General features: G+C 36.1%; 1 protein-coding gene across 1 annotated transcript; it reads right to left on the minus strand.

The window, feature by feature from the left end:
* Positions 1-3,721: 3,721 nt before the first annotated feature.
* LOC149793634 (uncharacterized) lies at positions 3,722-16,581 on the minus strand. Its single transcript, XM_089966435.1, has 5 exons — positions 16,093-16,581; positions 15,485-15,679; positions 13,994-14,064; positions 11,424-11,569; positions 3,722-5,106 (listed from the first exon to the last, which is right to left on the minus strand). Exons 1-5 carry the CDS (start codon positions 16,344-16,346, stop codon positions 4,168-4,170), a joined length of 1,605 nt encoding a protein of 534 aa, XP_089822561.1. The 5' UTR covers positions 16,347-16,581; the 3' UTR covers positions 3,722-4,167.
* Positions 16,582-17,000: the final 419 nt, after the last annotated feature.

Here is a 17,000-nt window from a genome sequence, read left to right on the forward strand (position 1 = left end):
ATGTAAACCTAGTAGCTAAACTTCCTCATCATGTGCACGTGATCACGAGAGTATTTCTTCACCAATTCCACAACTATTGCATAAAACACTACTATGTTCCTAGCCATTACTACACCACCACTTGCCTTACTAATGGGATTATGTGTGCAACAGAACTCTTATATGACTTACTACTGAAATACACAGATAATGTTGCGCTGTTAAAAGATTACTAACACGGAGTGGTCAGTGAGCTATATAATTGTCGTTCCAAAGCCATATCGACAGGTGATTCTTAGCCCAAACCATGAAACTTATTTGACTGGTCGTCTAGGAGTCAATAAGTCTTCCCAAGATTATGAATTCTAAGTGAGATTTCTAAGCACTGCGATTCTTGTCACACTTATCAAATGGTGGTAAAACCAATTCAGAGGATACCTAAGGCTCATCTGTAGCCTATTCATGCATTGGAAGAACCATTTATCAGAATAATGGTTGACTGTCTTTGTCAGTTACCTAAGACTAAATCGGGCAATCCATTCTTGTTGACCATAATGTGTATGTCCAAATAATTACCAGAGGCAATTTCGTTAAGAACTAATAAACTTAAATTATTGTAAAAGCTTTCAAAATGTTTTCACAAATTTTAGTCTTTCAAAATCTGTCCAGTCTGGTCAATGGTAAAAGCTTAGGTCTGGAATTTTCCGACAAGTTATGCACGAGTTGGGCTTCCAACAGTTTAAATTGAAAACAAAACAAATGAAATAAATTATAAACTTGACACTCCTGGATAAAGCAAACGGAAACACCATTATCACAGAAATTTATTAAAGGAGTATTATGTGCAGAGATAACCCAACTAATCGTTCAATCAGTTTGGTAAAACCTGTCCCACACCACGAGGATGCAAACGACAGAAGTAATCTGAATGTAGTGACTTTGGTTTAACCAATCGTCTGATGTTCAAGAATATAAAACAATCTGTACCATAAACTTTCACATCTACAACCACAAGAAAGGAGTGAACTTAACAGCTATTTCGTTAATCTAAGCACTTTTTTATGATGTACCAACACGAACATATACATTTACCATTATGTTGAGCTTGTAGATTCTACACCTGTGAAAAGCATCCTTTCACGATGAAACCTCTCAAGCAGTCATGTTTGGTAAAAAAAAAAGATATTCAATATCAGCACATTCGAGACTATTTAAATGCATTCCGAATACTCTATAATTTTCGACGTGGGATAGAACAGTTAGTATTATTCGGGATTTAATATACAATACCGTCACTTTGTAACTAAGAGAATTAAATTGTTTGTTAATATTACAAAGCTTGTAAGTTTTTCTTCTCTCTGTTACATAGTTTCAGTTTATCGAAACGCAACAATACCTTCCATTTAGATTGATATTCAGGGCTTAGAGTCAATACTAGGTGTGCAACAGAATCAAAATGAAATCGTTGGCTCATATATTCCTCAGACATTCGCACCCTATGCTTCATTGCAATGAGTATATGGTTAACAGTGTTGCTTAGGGAATGAATCTCACTGACAAAAGTCACAGAGATGTCGATGAAATATTTTTACTTTAGCCAATAAAGGTACAAAAGGCTAGTCAATTCTATACGATTTTAAGCGTGATACACAAATAATTCATTAGGATTATTCTTAACCTCTTTTTTATAATCCTAACGTTGAAAATAATAAGAAACTTTAACCAGTAAAGTTTACCACACAGAGTGGTTTTAATGCTGGTGAACCTCGACACTATGTTATACACTTAATTGTTGTTATATAATATTGTCAATTTCTTGTATAATGCTACGAGTTTTAAAGTTTTACAACGCGGGGTTGAATTACTTCGTCTCATTACATGAGTCGATTGAAAAATGTTTGCTGTCTCATGAAAATAAAAGTTTCATATTCGTATATTCACAGCTTATTTATGAGATTTGTTTATAACTGATATAAAACGTACATGTTATATAACACTGTATTATATATTTGTAAGATGTTTAACGGATGTTCTAGACCTTTTATTCAACCTATGAGTGAGATAAAAATAATTAAAAGAAGTAAAGCATAATATTTACCCGAAGTTCATGGATAAAAAATACAAATTTGATTCCTAGGTAAATGTCAGAATGGTTCCCACTTGAGATCCGTGTCGCTTATGTTATCATCTTTAGTCATTCATGCGATATCATGAATAAATCTCTAATACAAAAAGTAGCCCGTCTTACGGGGTATTAAATCATTTTCTGGTGTTACATAATCGTTATATATTTTTAATTATTTTTCGGAATTGAAAAGTTTAAATTTTGTATAAGGAGAGGATTCTTTGAGTGTTATCTTTATACAAAAATTGAATAAGATTTCCTAAGCCAACATTTAAGTGTTATCTTTATACAAAATGAAACAAGATTTCCTAAGCCAACATTTGATTGTCTTATCTTAATACAAAAATGGAACAAGATTTCCTAAGCCAACATTTGAGTGTCATCTTTACACAAAAATGGAACAAGATTTTCTAAGCCAACATTTGATTGTTTTATCTTAATACAAAATTGGAACAAGATTTCCTGAGCCAACATTTGATTGTTTTATCTTAATATAAAATTGGAACAAGATTTCCTAAGCCAACATTTGAGTGTTATCTTTACACAAAAATGGAACAAGATTTCCTAAGCCAACATTTGATTGTTTTATCTTAATACAAAAATGGGACAAGATTTCCTAAGCCAACATTTGAGTGTTATCTTTACACAAAAATGGAACAATATTTCCTAAGCCAACATTTGAGTGTTATTTTTACACAAAAATGGAACAAGATTTCCTAAGCCAACATTTGAGTGTTTTATCTTAATACAAAAATGGAACAAGATTTCCTAAGCCAACATTTGACTGTCTTATCTTAATACAAAAATGGAACAAGATTTCCTAAGCCAACATTTGAGTGTTTTATCTTAATACAAAAATGGGACAAGATTTCCTAAGCCAACATTTGAGTGTTATCTTTACACAAAAATGGAACAATATTTCCTAAGCCAACATTTGAGTGTTATTTTTACACAAAAATGGAACAAGATTTCCTAAGCCAACATTTGAGTGTTCTCTGTACACAAAAATGGAACAAGATTTCCTAAGCCAAAATTTGAGTGTTATCTTTACACAAAAATGGAACAAAATTTCCTAAGCCAAAATTTGATTGTTTTATCTTAATACAAAAATGGAACAAGATTTCCTAAGCCAAAATTTGAGTGTTATCTTTACACAAAAATGGAACAAGATTTCCTAAGCCAAAATTTGAGTGTTATCTTTACACAAAAATGGAACAAGATTTCCTAAGCCAAAATTTTATTGTTTTATCTTAATACAAAAATGGAACAAGATTTCCTAAGCCAAAATTTGAGTGTTATCTTTACACAAAAATGGAACAAGATTTCCTAAGCCAACATTTGAGAGCTTTAGCTACTAATTTAGTAAACTTCAAATCAAAGCCCAGATTATAATCTATGATATAACGAAATAAGCAGGAAGAAATGAAACAAGTAGGAAATGTAATTGGATGCTTTTACATTAGGTTAGCCATTCTGTTATTTATTTCACAAACCTAATATCATGACGTGTTACTTCACTGATAATAGTTGATAAATATGAATATGTAACATAACATCGAATAACGTGATGTAATCATAATACATTGAAATATATAATTAGTTTGCTCTGTCAGAAATGTTGCTAGAAAACGGGCATTAAGTACTAAATTTGGTCGAATGTGGAAAGAAGTTAATTATTTAGTGAAACGGTGACGTATTATGGACTCTAGGTATGTGACTGAAGATTCAGGGAAATGAAAGAACCGGAAGCTACGAGTATGACAATGATGTCATATTTATTAGCTAAAAATGCTCTTTCTAAAAGTATAACATAACCCATCGATACGTTCTAACATTTAATATCTTTGTTTGTTTGTTTTTGTTTTCCTTTTTCTTATTTCTCTTTTCAATTCGACACCGGCTTAAATTACACAAGAATCACTGGGTATAGATGTATAACGAACAGTAAGATGAGACGGATTTGACTTAATAGAATAGAATATAACAAATATACATCCTGACTTTTAAGAATAAAATTACATTTTTTGCTTAAATCAAACAGAGAAAATGCAGTGCTGTAGTACTTAATGAACTGCAAAGAACGTTGAAAATTTTCCCTTGATTTGTGTAAAGGCCACAAGTAGGTCTCGCTGATCATTGTGACCTTGATGTGTACCCTTCTGGTCTTTAGCTGCCGATCTAGGAATCCCCACTATCTGTCCATTGATCTCTGTATTTTGAGGTGTAGGGATCATCCAAATTATCTTATCCACATTTGTAGATGTATCGTAGGCAACCAAAAAATTTAAGGTTGATAAATCGCTGGCCCCATCGGAAACAATAAATTCTCGAAAGACTTGAATAGTCTCCGAAACTCGGATGCCGAATAGCAGGATATCTGAAGATGTATCGTTTCGCCGGGCAACCATTAACTTAGAAGTGATTGTAACCGCTACTACCTTCAAGGTATCGGTGATGTTTATAGCTTTAGTCACTTCTCCGTTTGCTGGATTAAAACCGTAAATTATCCCGCCAGGTGCCACTGCCCACAAATAACCCTTACTTACTTTGGGCTTTGAGTCATTCTTGGAATTCCTCTTCAGTCCGTTGAAGTCCAATTTTGCAGACCTGACGTCACTTCCTTCATATTTTGCAATGGATGAAATGGACATAAATTTCATAAATACTAAATCAGCACCGTCGCCGGTATCTTTGATGCCCCAGAAGGAGTTAGTACTCTGACTTTCATTTCTGTCAGAAGCAGATTCCGTAGGCGGAGGAAGACTTGCAAAGACTGTCCCCGTTTCATAATCATAGAGCAGTTTAGGGTCCATCGTGTCGTCTTCCATTGTATTTTCACTTCTTTCCTCCTCTGGTTTGGGACTTAGTTTCAATCCCTCGTCCATCTGACCGACTTCTTGGTTGAGTCTCTCGAAGTTAAAATACCAAGCGATGGTCAACTGTTCCACCATTCTATCGTAGATGTCTATGGCATAAAGGCGTCTCATTTCTAATATACTAGGCTGCAAAGAAAGAAAGAAAACAAAATCTATCAAAGCCATGTAATACAATATCTTTCAGTGCTCTATTTCACATAAAGATCCTTACGGAAATGCAACTTATTTTATAAACTTTCCCTTTAAAATTAAAAAAATTAAAAATTCTAATAATCTCACATACAAATGCGCTGGCGAAGTTGTACTATGAGGTAATCAATGTTGATGTATCAAATAATTGCCATGTAAATATGCATCAAATAATTACCATAGGAATATACACGCTATCGATGACCTGGCTGTTTTCGGTGTGTACTCGCTCTGAAGCAAATAAACAAAATATGCTTCTCGTAGAGGCATGTGGGCTGAATGATAAACGGAAACTGCGAGCAGATCACAGGGAGATTACTTGTATTTGGTTTTCTTAGTACACCGTTTGAGGACATTTGCAATGAAATATAGTAACTGAAATGATCACCTGTCAACAATGAAGTTTAACCAGTATAGCTTTATTGGGAACATCTTGCAATTTTATCCCAATTTAATGATCGTATTTACGTTGATTCGACCTAAGAAGTTATATTTTCAGCCTGTTTCCTTATCCTAATTGTACTAGGAATTATTGGAGTTCCAACAAAAGTAGCATGAAGCTATATAGTGAGGAGTACTTGAATGAATTTGATTTTCTAGCACTTCAAGACATCATGTGTGAAAGTTCTCTCTCTCTCTCTCTCTCTCTCTCATATTGTCCATCCCCCTAACTTCATTTTCCGCAGCATGCAGTTACTAACGCATGTTGGATTTCAACCAAAGTCATAATACAGTTTCATGTTTTTGAGACCTTCTGGCGACTTTGATATCCAGCATTCCACAACATCATTGAAAAGAGTTTTGGTCCCTGATCATCCGTCTTCATGGATTGGTTTCCTGAAGCGTTAATATTACCAAGTAATGTTAGATTTATCCAAAATTTGCAATTCAGCTTTATGTGGATGAGAGATGAGACCTCGAAAGAGCTTCAATTCCAGTCTTCTAAAATAAGAGTATGCCCCTTGTATTCATTTCAATAGCATTACTTTCCCAAAGACTGATGGATTTAATGCATAGAATGATAGATTGATGTCACGCTATAGGAGTTTGATTTACAGTAAACCATAACATTATTTAGAAGATCTATGGTCAGTAAATGTCATTTTAGCTCATGTTGCTGCAACATAATTTAACAAAAGAAATTTATATCTCAACCGTACTTACTATAAGCCTCTAATTTGACGAGATCTTAAATAAGCTTGATTTACAGAACTTCGCCTCATAGGTAAGAATAGTGTAGTGCATGTCCTCTGTTTATTCTTCTTCGAGACACAAGTTTCTCTTTCAAGCCTGTCGAACTGACACAAAAAAAACCCACTTAAACCTTTAGTTTTTTTTTACCTCAAAAGAAATCGCGGTTTATTCCAGTGTCAGTCAACATACAGCCCTGATTCTTTATTATGCCAGGGTATTGTACTTTGACGTAAGATGCGTCTCACTTCCGGTGTTTCGGAGACCGCAGATAACCAGCATCCTCCATTTTAGTGAATGTATGGAATATTCCTACTTTCTCGCTTGATGCACAGCGCTCATTAGTGTGGTGCCTGATAAGCATGTTTCGTGTAATGCACTCTGCTGAATGACTAATTAATCGGGAGACACATAATGTACTAATTGCCGGCTTGCGATCTTGGCCTGCTAATTAAAGTATGATACAAGCGAAAACGGGCATTTGCGGATACCATAATCAGGCATGAAAAATTGTCCTCCTTGCCATTAATCACTAGGTGACACGATCGTAAAGTAGTAACGATATAATGGTGGTTTTTGTGTGATGTTATTGCTAATTTTTTATTGTAAGTGAATTTATTTTGAGTAAATGTTATTTGCTACTTCAGTAAGGTCTAACGTGTTTGCCTGTAACCGTTTTGTACGTATTCCGGTAATATCCTTGATAGCACATGCCACCAGATTATATGGTCTAACGTGTTTGCCTGTAACCGTTTTGTACGTATTCCGGTAATATCCTTGATAGCACATGCCACCAGATTATATGGACACGATGGCCTTGTCAGGTTAAATGGATATAACCTTTTAGGACATGGTGTTTGTTAAATAGTTATATTAGAACTAATAGGATTGAACAACTAATCATCAAATGATAAATTGAGAACGTTGAGATCATGGTTAGGAAATTTTAAAAAATACTGGTACTAAAGTTGCAAGTTTGTAATGTATGAAAAGAAATTTAGAATACAACTTGGTTTTCAGATTCTAACATATCTTTGAACACTGTATCATTGTCTCTTCATTATGATTTAAGCTTTGATATTACGCTTGCAAAAGCAGATGAAGAGGTAGAACCCAGAGAAGACGGTGCAGTTACACAGCAGAACAAGTAAGACGAGCTGGAAAACTTTCGCCTCTATTACGATACAGTTATCTCTGACAAACAATTTGTTAATGAAAAATAGAGCCATGGAACTGCTTTCGTCCATGACTATATAGCAGCGGGGAAGGTTGCATCTACATCGATCGCCTGGGTCAACATCACCCTGACGTCGAAGGAGACCATTTAGGAACCTGGACGTACGAGCACCACGACGACAAAATCTAAGTTCTGCTAGTTGCGGTCCTAAAAATTACGGCTACGAATACCGAGACAAACATGGGAAAGTGCACACCGACTGTAAAATGAAAGGATTGACTCTCAGTTATCGCACCAGTCGAGTGGTGAACTTTGGAGTATTGAAAGAAACCTTGCAGTCTGGAAAGGATCGAAATTTCAGAGTGACCACATACGAACCGCACAAGATTGTACGTTTATCCAACACCAAATTATCAGTCGATAATTAGAAAACGTGCATCAAATCGTGAACCAGAAGCGAGTGCGGTTTCCCAACCACTTCACTTTACCGTATGGTCACGTCGATATTGGTCAGCATGTAAAAAGGGACAACGTTCAAGACCAATAGTTCATTGTAACTTGTAACTATCAACGTTAATCGAGAACGATGAATCCTTTCAAAACAGCAAGTATCGAGCGTAAGGCTCAAGTCCAACAAGATATTCGAATACGAAGCTGTGCCTCACGATCATATCGCCATTGCAGTATCACATCTTAGTTGTTTATGTATTAACACCGTGAACAACTATGTGCAACCAGTGGGAATTCGAGACTACAAGACTTTGCCTTATGGACAAGCTGATATCACCTAGTATAAAAAGGGACGACTTCCAAGAACGACACTTCATTGCGAGTACATATTAAAAAGAGAAGGAACAAACATCATTGACCTCTTTCACCACCATACCGTCACATCAAAGTGCGTTAAAGAAAGGAAAGGATTCAGTAAACCTAAAGGGGTATTTTAGCATGTTGTGTACCAATCAAATAGACTTTTCTTATTGGAGTCTCTATTTTGTCTGTCAGTACTTCTTTGGAACATCTCTGTTGTCTTTTCTGTGTGCTTTGATGGGTATTTCTTTGTTTATGTATGTCTGTGTTTGTCCCTATCAACTCTTTGTCCCTACAAGCACATTTCACCCTATAAAGTGCAATTTCCATGTTAAATTCCCATTGGTACCAATTTTGATATACCCATTCTTAACGTTAAGGTCCCATTGACGCTAAAGTGGCTCAGTTCCATGTCGCTATGTTCAGTTCCCCATTCACTCCATGTTACACTTCCTATGTTAAATTCCCCTTGTCGCCAAAGTGGCCCACAACCTTTCTGACTGGGATTTCCAATGTCACTAGGGTGGCCCATTAAATTCCCCTTGTCGCCAAAGTTTTCCATTGTCACTAGGTTGGACCACCTTACTACTTGCGTCTCTTGTTCAGTTTGAAACCCAATTGCACGTACAGCTTTAAACTTATGTAGTGAATGCTCTCTCTCTCTCTCTCTCTCTCTCTCTCTCTCTCTCGGTTGGGGCCCCGAGTGGCCGAGTGGTCTAAAGCGCTCTCCGTTACGGATCACTGCCATCTCACCTCTGTCTGAGTGGGTTCGAGTCTCGGATTCGGCTAATGTGGGTATGTGAGAAAGCTTGCCAGTAGCTTCTCGTTGGTCGGTGGTTCTTTCCGGGGTTTTCCCGGGGTCTTCCTCCACCATTAATACTGGCCGCCATGTATAGCCTATCGTGTGCTGAAAAATGGCGTTAAACCCTACAACAACAACAACAACAACTCTCTCTCGGTTTATTTTCCAATATGCTTAACCTATTCAGGATTATGTTACCTTGTAACCATCAATCAATTACGTTTGCATCTGGCAACAACTACTGCGTATAAATATTTAATGTTCTGATGCGAATGCCGTTGTCTCTCCATTCCAGTAGTTGAGAAACACATTTACAGATTGATCGTATACTTTGTGAAATTGGTCTAATTTTTATCTTGATGGTCTTATATAGGATAAACTATGAATTTATAACAGATTTTGAGTCATATAAAATGACACATGTTGTGTTTGTTTATACGTTTATACATGCTTTATAGCTGTAATGCATTCAGACAAATTTATGAGTTCCATATGAGCTGATGTTACCTAATTATGAACAATGGTAAGTATTCAGTCCTGTTACATATCCATATTGTATTTTCGTGTATTTCCAGCCCAAATATGGTATGCAAGATTATCAACAACAAAAAACCTTCAATGACATAATCTATTTTATCCCTTTTTATTATGTTCAGGGGTGTTTTTCTATCATCAAATTCACCGAATTCAGTTTGTTCTACTTCTTGAGTAGAACCTTTCCCGCACAAGAGAGTTAAGTCTAGCTGTAATTTTACAAAATTAAATTGTCTCTATTTCAGAATGATTATCGTTTTAAATATGGTTTGGTGTCATTGAAAATTCATAAAGACACGATCGTTACTGCCGTAAAAAAGCTAATTTAACATTATAGAAAAATAGAATATTACAAAATAAAGGACCTACTAATTACTTCAACAGAAGTTAAACACTGCTAATCACTTTCTAATAATTAATTTAAGCAAGCCTATACAGTATCAAGAAAAAATTTACAATTAAACGTAATGTTATCTTGTTACAAAAGTTATATATATATATATATATATATATATATATATATATATATATATATATATATATATATGGGGTGGGGTGTTGGTAGTAGTAGTAGTATCACAGTATCACAAATGGAATCAGATCAATTTTTGTTTCTGGTTCAGTATCCATGAAAGTAGTCCCTATGTAGTTTTAGAACATCTTTTCCTCTCTCTCTCTCTCTCTCTCTCTCTCTCTTTAGGTGATACAAGAGCTAGATTTAGGCATTCTTGGTGATGATTTGAAGGCAATTGTTCATTCAATATAATTTGAGCATTATGATATGGTTGCCTGTGTATTTCAGTGCCAGTACACGGTGAATAATAAGGCATTATTGATGATCCAGTTTTGAAATCTGAGACCCAATGCAGGGTGCTTTGTTTATAGTCCAGCCTCTCAAAACAATGCCGGGTAACCTATGACATGAACTTCACCGTGAGTTCATCTTTAAAGGTACTTTAAAATAAGATATGATTTATTATCATTTGGACACGATAGAAATTCCAGTACTGAGAAACGAATGTAAAGAATATATAGTAAAATGAATTGTGGTCTCATTCTAGTTGTGATTGCTAGATCATGCTGAGTTATCAGCATAAGATAATCCGGATCATGGCGACATGAGAAGCGTTGAGTCATGATCAGGATTTTGTATGCCGATAGCGAGACATGGTCTAACAATCAAACATCGCATTACGAACTCCTGAAAATTGGTTGTACTGTACAGTAATATTGTAGTAAGAGATTTCCAAGTGTGATCTTTAATCAAACAAACGTCTAGCTATATTATCAGCCTATTAAAAAACATTAAACTGTTTTATTTTCTTCTTCTGTTATACTGACAAAATCATGGTTTGTTCCTTTCAGATTTTGTACATATAATGCAAGGTTTATTAAGTAACGTCGCTTTGAGAGTATTGTCTACTGCTAATGTAGGCATTCTTCTATCGCTAGAAGTGCTGATATTGTAACAGGGAAACCTCGATGATAAAGTAGCCCCATCTTCGTTTGAGAATAACGTAATACGGTATCAGAAAACGATAGTATCGTTTCCCTACTTGCTGGAAATGACGATAAAAATCTGGCTCTTTCTGGGGTAGAAAATTGATAGGAGATCAATAAACTACATTTAATCCTCTCATCCGTTTGGAATAGTAAAATACAGAATAACAACATTAAGAAAAACATAGAAAAACATCAGGAACACTATCGAAGACAAATAAATACAGAGTAGGTTCTTACTTTGACCTCTTGACCTGCATCTGGTACAAACTGGGTCAAGATGTACGCTCTGCTTCCGTTAACTACAGGTGTCGCTATAGGTTTGAACGTGCCATTTATTCTTTGTTCTGTCCCTCTCAAAAATATCGAAGAAACCGGGATTCCGTCTAAACAGTAAGAACGGATTTTTAAAAAAAAAACTTCATAGTTTGGAGACTTTAACTTGAATATATACACATGCACAGTTGTGTGTCATCCCTCTAGGTGTGTTTTATTGTTTTCTGCACATTTAACCTTGGAAGTATATTCGGATATTAACAAGTACTTCTTGTTTTCTACTTGACTTGTGATAGATACAGGACTTAAACCTACAGTTCAACTTGAAGTGTTGAGCGATCATTTTAAGTTTTAAGTTTTGCCATTGCACGGTTGTTTCTATTTCTAAACGTGGCAATAACAGATGAATTTGCGCTGGAAATGAAAAAGGCATTCCAGTTATGCTGATTGTTCGTGTGCGTTTTGTAATCGTTGAAATAATAATGGCAATAAGTATAATAGTTGTGATGGTGGCCTCTCACAATATGTCGTCATCTGACATATAGAAACTATATTGTCTGGGCATAATTGACTTCAGTCTATACTCCTCTCTCTCTCTCTCTCTCTCTCTCTCTCAACCCCCCCCCCACACACACACACACACATTTCTTTGATTGCAGCGTCTAAAATGCTATAGTTTTAACAACTGAAAAGTGAAATGCTAAACTTAGGAAGACTCTTGAGGTGTTTTGTTTTAAAATAGCTTTTGTGAGTCTTGTCCTTGGCAATATTAACACATCGTCCTTTTGTGATGTCTTAGAAGATCCACAAGTCATACTGCAACACGCATGAGGATCGAACAGCGCATCACTACAGAAGAGAAGCAAATGACAAGTACGTGAGAATGGTTTTATGTCACTTTGTTCCTATTTTCAAGGACCTCAAGACAACAGCCGCTCTCAACTGAAGGGCCATTAAACTATTGACCACACTTTCACAAAACTCCAAATTCACATTTGCAATGTTTCGCTTCACAATAATATTATTTATCAGTACGCTCATCTAAGTCGTAGATCGATATTGGAGGAAAAGGCATGACCCAAACAACTAATACACACAAGTGTTACTATCTCAAATGACCAAGCACGTATACGTCAGAATACCCAGACAGTTCCTTGTTTAATCCATGCTTCCACAAAGTTCCGGAAATGCTGTATGTTATGACGTTTGCTCCATCTTAGCCTTCTAATTATTCACTTCGAGAAACATTTTCCCAACAGTGACTCCCCATATCAAAATAATAGATAAAATCTAGACGGATAAGTAAATAGAAATAGCACATACCCTAGGTGTGTTACATCTTGTACCCCAGAGAAAAGAAGCGTCAAAGTTTGAGTTTATGAAATAGTAAAACCCATTGATTAAAACTAAAAGAAAAGAAAAGCCAAGAAAATGTCTTCTATTCCGATCAGTGTCAAAAACACTGTACAAAAAAAAGGTTTCCTTGAAAGTATATATAATGTCACAATTTACTGTTTAGAACCATTTTTTATTTCTTTCTCAGTGACGGAAACGTCAGTTTCGAAAGATTCACAAAGTGACGCGTTTTCATGAAAGTTAAATACCAGACTTTATTGAAACTATTTACAATGTGTTGTTGCGTAGGTGATAATAAAAAAAAAAACAGTTTTGCTGCCGTTGGATTATTTTGATAAGCGGCTTTTGTAATGAGATGCGTCCCTCATCAGGAGTATATAGACCAATTTCCCTAAATCGTTGATTCTTAGTTAACATCAAACCCATTTGACTGTTTCCAAACAATTTTGAAAATGAACAGTTTTTAAGCTATGATTACCCAAAATTTCGTTTCTATTTAGAGACAATATAGGTGAGAGAGAGAGAGAGAGAGAGAGAGAGAGAGAGACTATTGGAAATTGCCAAACATTGTGGACAAAATTACCGTATATAACTGACTATAGGTTTGATCCAAGTTCAAACAGCATAGACCCAGATCTGAAGTCGCATAATGCTTTCAAAAATCTGGATCTGTGCAGTTTGTTGGGAGTAATCATTAGAACAACCAACTCAGACCCTTATCTGTCGATACATTATGTCACGGCTGATCAGGGTTTGTGTTGTGTGTAGTTGAACTCTTTTTATAAGCAAAATATATCAACGGTATACAGAAACATTATGCAGAAGTGTAGCGATAATACTTCATCCCATGGAACTCAAGTCCTGTGAACAATTTTCAGTAAATATTAAGAACGAGTTTATATTTACTGATGATGATATCCCGTTAATTAATTTAACTTCTAACATATCAACTTCCGCAGTTTTGTAAAAAAGTTTAAAAAAGATGACATTTTTGTCGGTCCTCAAATAATTGGCTTAGTGAAAGAGTTTCGTTAGTTCACAAAAGAACCATTTTTTATTTGCTCTTTCAATTCCCGGTTTGTATCAAGAACAAAATCCAATAAAAGTGTCACTCACGAAATATAGTGTAATCAGAGCACACACATCCACCTACCTGTCTGCCACACACATCAACCTACCTGTCTGCCACACTGCAATATCGCCCTGCTCTGATACTATCAACAGAAAGTCATCATCAGCGATCTCCATACTGAAAGATATCAACATTTAACACCTATCATTATAAATAAATAAGTCTCAGACGTGGAAAAGTACGGTAGCTTTTTGAGTTTAAAAACATAAAAGTGAATTGGTCCTTTACTGTCCTAAAGCTATATTGGTAATGGAATTTCGGTTATGCAACAATATAAAGAAATAAACAAACAAACAAAAAACCACAAATACAAACAGTCATTAAGGAAAAAAACAAAAGAAACAATTATAACCCTACTAATAATAGGTTTTATTGATACCTTGAGGAAACCACATTAAAGCAATGAATATATTTTCTCTTACAAGTGGAATGTGTATATTTACAAGAACTCGTCCAATGTTTTCGTGGGTTTCTGCATTTTATGTGCTTCACAAACCGAAAAAGGTTCTTTTTGTTGTTGTTGTTGTTGTGAAGAATCGTTTATGATAGATAAATAACTTCTTCCTTTAGTTTTTAACGATATATTTTGAACGATAACAAAAATCTGACTGCACAAAACATGGTCCCTAAGTTGTTAATATTTTACAGCAAGATGTTGCTCTTCCTTGGCGGTAATTTGATAGTATTTATGTCTGATCAATCGAGCATACTGGTTAATGTCAGAATAAACGAAAATTGGTCTCTAAAACAGAAGCTTTATTTTTTAAATTCTTTCTTTTATTGTACTTGCCTATTATTTTGTCCAAGTTAGGCAACACTGTTGATAAATGGCATCATACTTTTTGGACCCATGATATTTAAATGGTATTGTGATGTGATTTTGAATTTTAACATAGCTTTAACAATTTTTCAGTCATATTGCTACGATGTCTGCAATGTGCTAGTTTATAGTGATGTCTAGCACTGGGGCATCATGCCGCAGACATGTAGCATGATGTCCCACCCAGTCACATTATCCTGACACCAGTCCTAACACTAACCTCTTAATGCTGAACGCCAAGCGAGGCAGCTGTTAGTACCATTTTTGTAAGTCTCTGGTATGACTCGGCCGGGGATCGAACCCACGACCTCCCGCATCCGAGGCGGACGCTCGAACTACTAGGCCACCGGAGCGGTGATATTTAAATGGTGTATCCGAAATAAAAGTCTGGCATGACGAAAGCATAACCAACAACAAACAAAGAATATGCAAACTAAAATTGTTATATATATTATTAGAGAAGTTTCTTGTCATGTGGACTACGTGACATGTGGCCGTGTTTCATAATGGCACGTGAGCGTTTTCAGACTATGCAAAGAAAGTAGTTCAGCGTCCCGTGAAATAATTGTTGTTATCGTTGACGAATATTGACAAAATATTTAAACATGTGACACGTGAAAATTCATAAATCTGTTTTAAAGACACACAATTACATAAATTAAACACAAAAGCACTCGCGAATGGGGGTAGGAAATATAACCATATAGCCCGACTTACTTAAAGACTGGACGCAGTGTTGGTTTCAAATAAATAACAGGCTCTAGATGGCCATCAGCGTCGTTCAACGTCAGTGAAACTCCGTCAGATCCGAATACGTCACCGTTGCTATCCATCACGGGGAGGGTGGGAAAATGAAGGAATCCGTTACGCCATAATTGATAACCCCCGTCCGCATCTATGGCAACGTAACCTCTGAAAATTATTAGCTTCAAAATAATGTGTTGGAATAGATGTATGAGTGAATAAACTAGTGGGGAAAAAAAACGAACTGATACATTTACTACTACATTGTGGAAAATAACAACAATAACAATATCAGCAACAACAAAAAAAACAGTACTGCATCTAATAAGGCTTCTGCTACTACTATATCAAATCTCAAAACTTAGCATTTAGTTACTCGTGACTTGAGAGTAAATAACTAGGTATTTGTTACATTTGGACAAAGAAAAATGAATAATTAGCCGGACTAATGACTCAAAAACCAAGTTAAAATTGACGTTTTTTCAAGAACCCTGAAGTTCGCAGTGGACTTAACTGCGACGTTAGAACCGCTACATGTGGGAATATATGTGTGTGTATGAGTGAGAGAGAGAGATGCTTACACGTCCATTGGTCCAGGGCCGTTGGACTGGCACACCAAGTTTTCCAGATTACCTACACACCCCTGCCCCTTTGGTAGCGGTCCCACAGAAAAGCTACTAACCCATGCCACTGAAGCGTTGGTAGGCACATTCAGCTGATAAGCAAATGTACCACTTGGTCGACATCCGTACAGCGGGCAACCGTCTATATAGAAACCACACGCGAAAGGCAAAATTACACAAATGAGAGGCGAAATGTATCCAAATTTTCTCATTGTCCCGAAAATGAATGTCTTCAGTCGAACAGTTATCAAATTATTACAATTGTATGGAACCTAAAATACGTACGATAATTGAATCTTGAATTCAAGGAATCGTGTAACCCTTTTTTCCCCTTACCAGTAATTCTTTCGCACCAGCACCTTTTTGTACATTTGGCGTACAGGATCTATCATGAATATATGACCACGAGATGCCTACAGATCGGCTCGTATATCCCGATAACTAAACACACACACTACACTCCTCACCTCTTAGTAGATATGAGAGATAAATAAATAGTTCATATCAGGGGTGGATAGATCGGAATAATGTATAGTTGTACACATAATGTGCCATAGTCGATACGCTAAGGTGATAATAATAACCTTGAGACTGGCCCATCAAGATTAAATACCTCACCCAACGAAGAACCATGGACGCACGGGAAGGTACTGGCAAGGGACCTCATTACCGACGCTGACTCGAACCTACGCGAACAATGGTAGGATGTCAGTGATCTGTAAAGGCCAGAGCCTTAGATCACTCGGCCATCAGGGGCCCCCGTACAAAATATCTGAGTGTAGTAAAACTATATATGAGATCTATAGCATTTCTTAGGCAAATCTTCATCATCGTTACTTCGCAGCTTCGCCTCTTTGCGATGAAGC

The sequence above is a fragment of the Sinohyriopsis cumingii genome, chromosome 8 (assembly GCF_028554795.1).
Source record: "Sinohyriopsis cumingii isolate HCF-2022 chromosome 8, ASM2855479v2, whole genome shotgun sequence".
In the NCBI taxonomy this organism is placed as follows: Eukaryota; Metazoa; Mollusca; class Bivalvia; order Unionida; family Unionidae; genus Sinohyriopsis; species Sinohyriopsis cumingii.

Coding starts and splice junctions, on each gene's coding strand:
- LOC149793634 (XM_089966435.1), bottom strand. CDS start 16,346: ATGAGAAAATTTGGATACATTTCGCCTCTCATTTGTGTAATTTTGCCT. Junction 14,065..15,484: donor ACACTGCGTCCAGTCTTTAA/GTAAGTCGGGCT, acceptor GATATCTTTCAG/TATGGAGATCGCTGATGATG. Junction 5,107..11,423: donor ATGCAGGTCAAGAGGTCAAA/GTAAGAACCTAC, acceptor CTTTCTTTGCAG/CCTAGTATATTAGAAATGAG.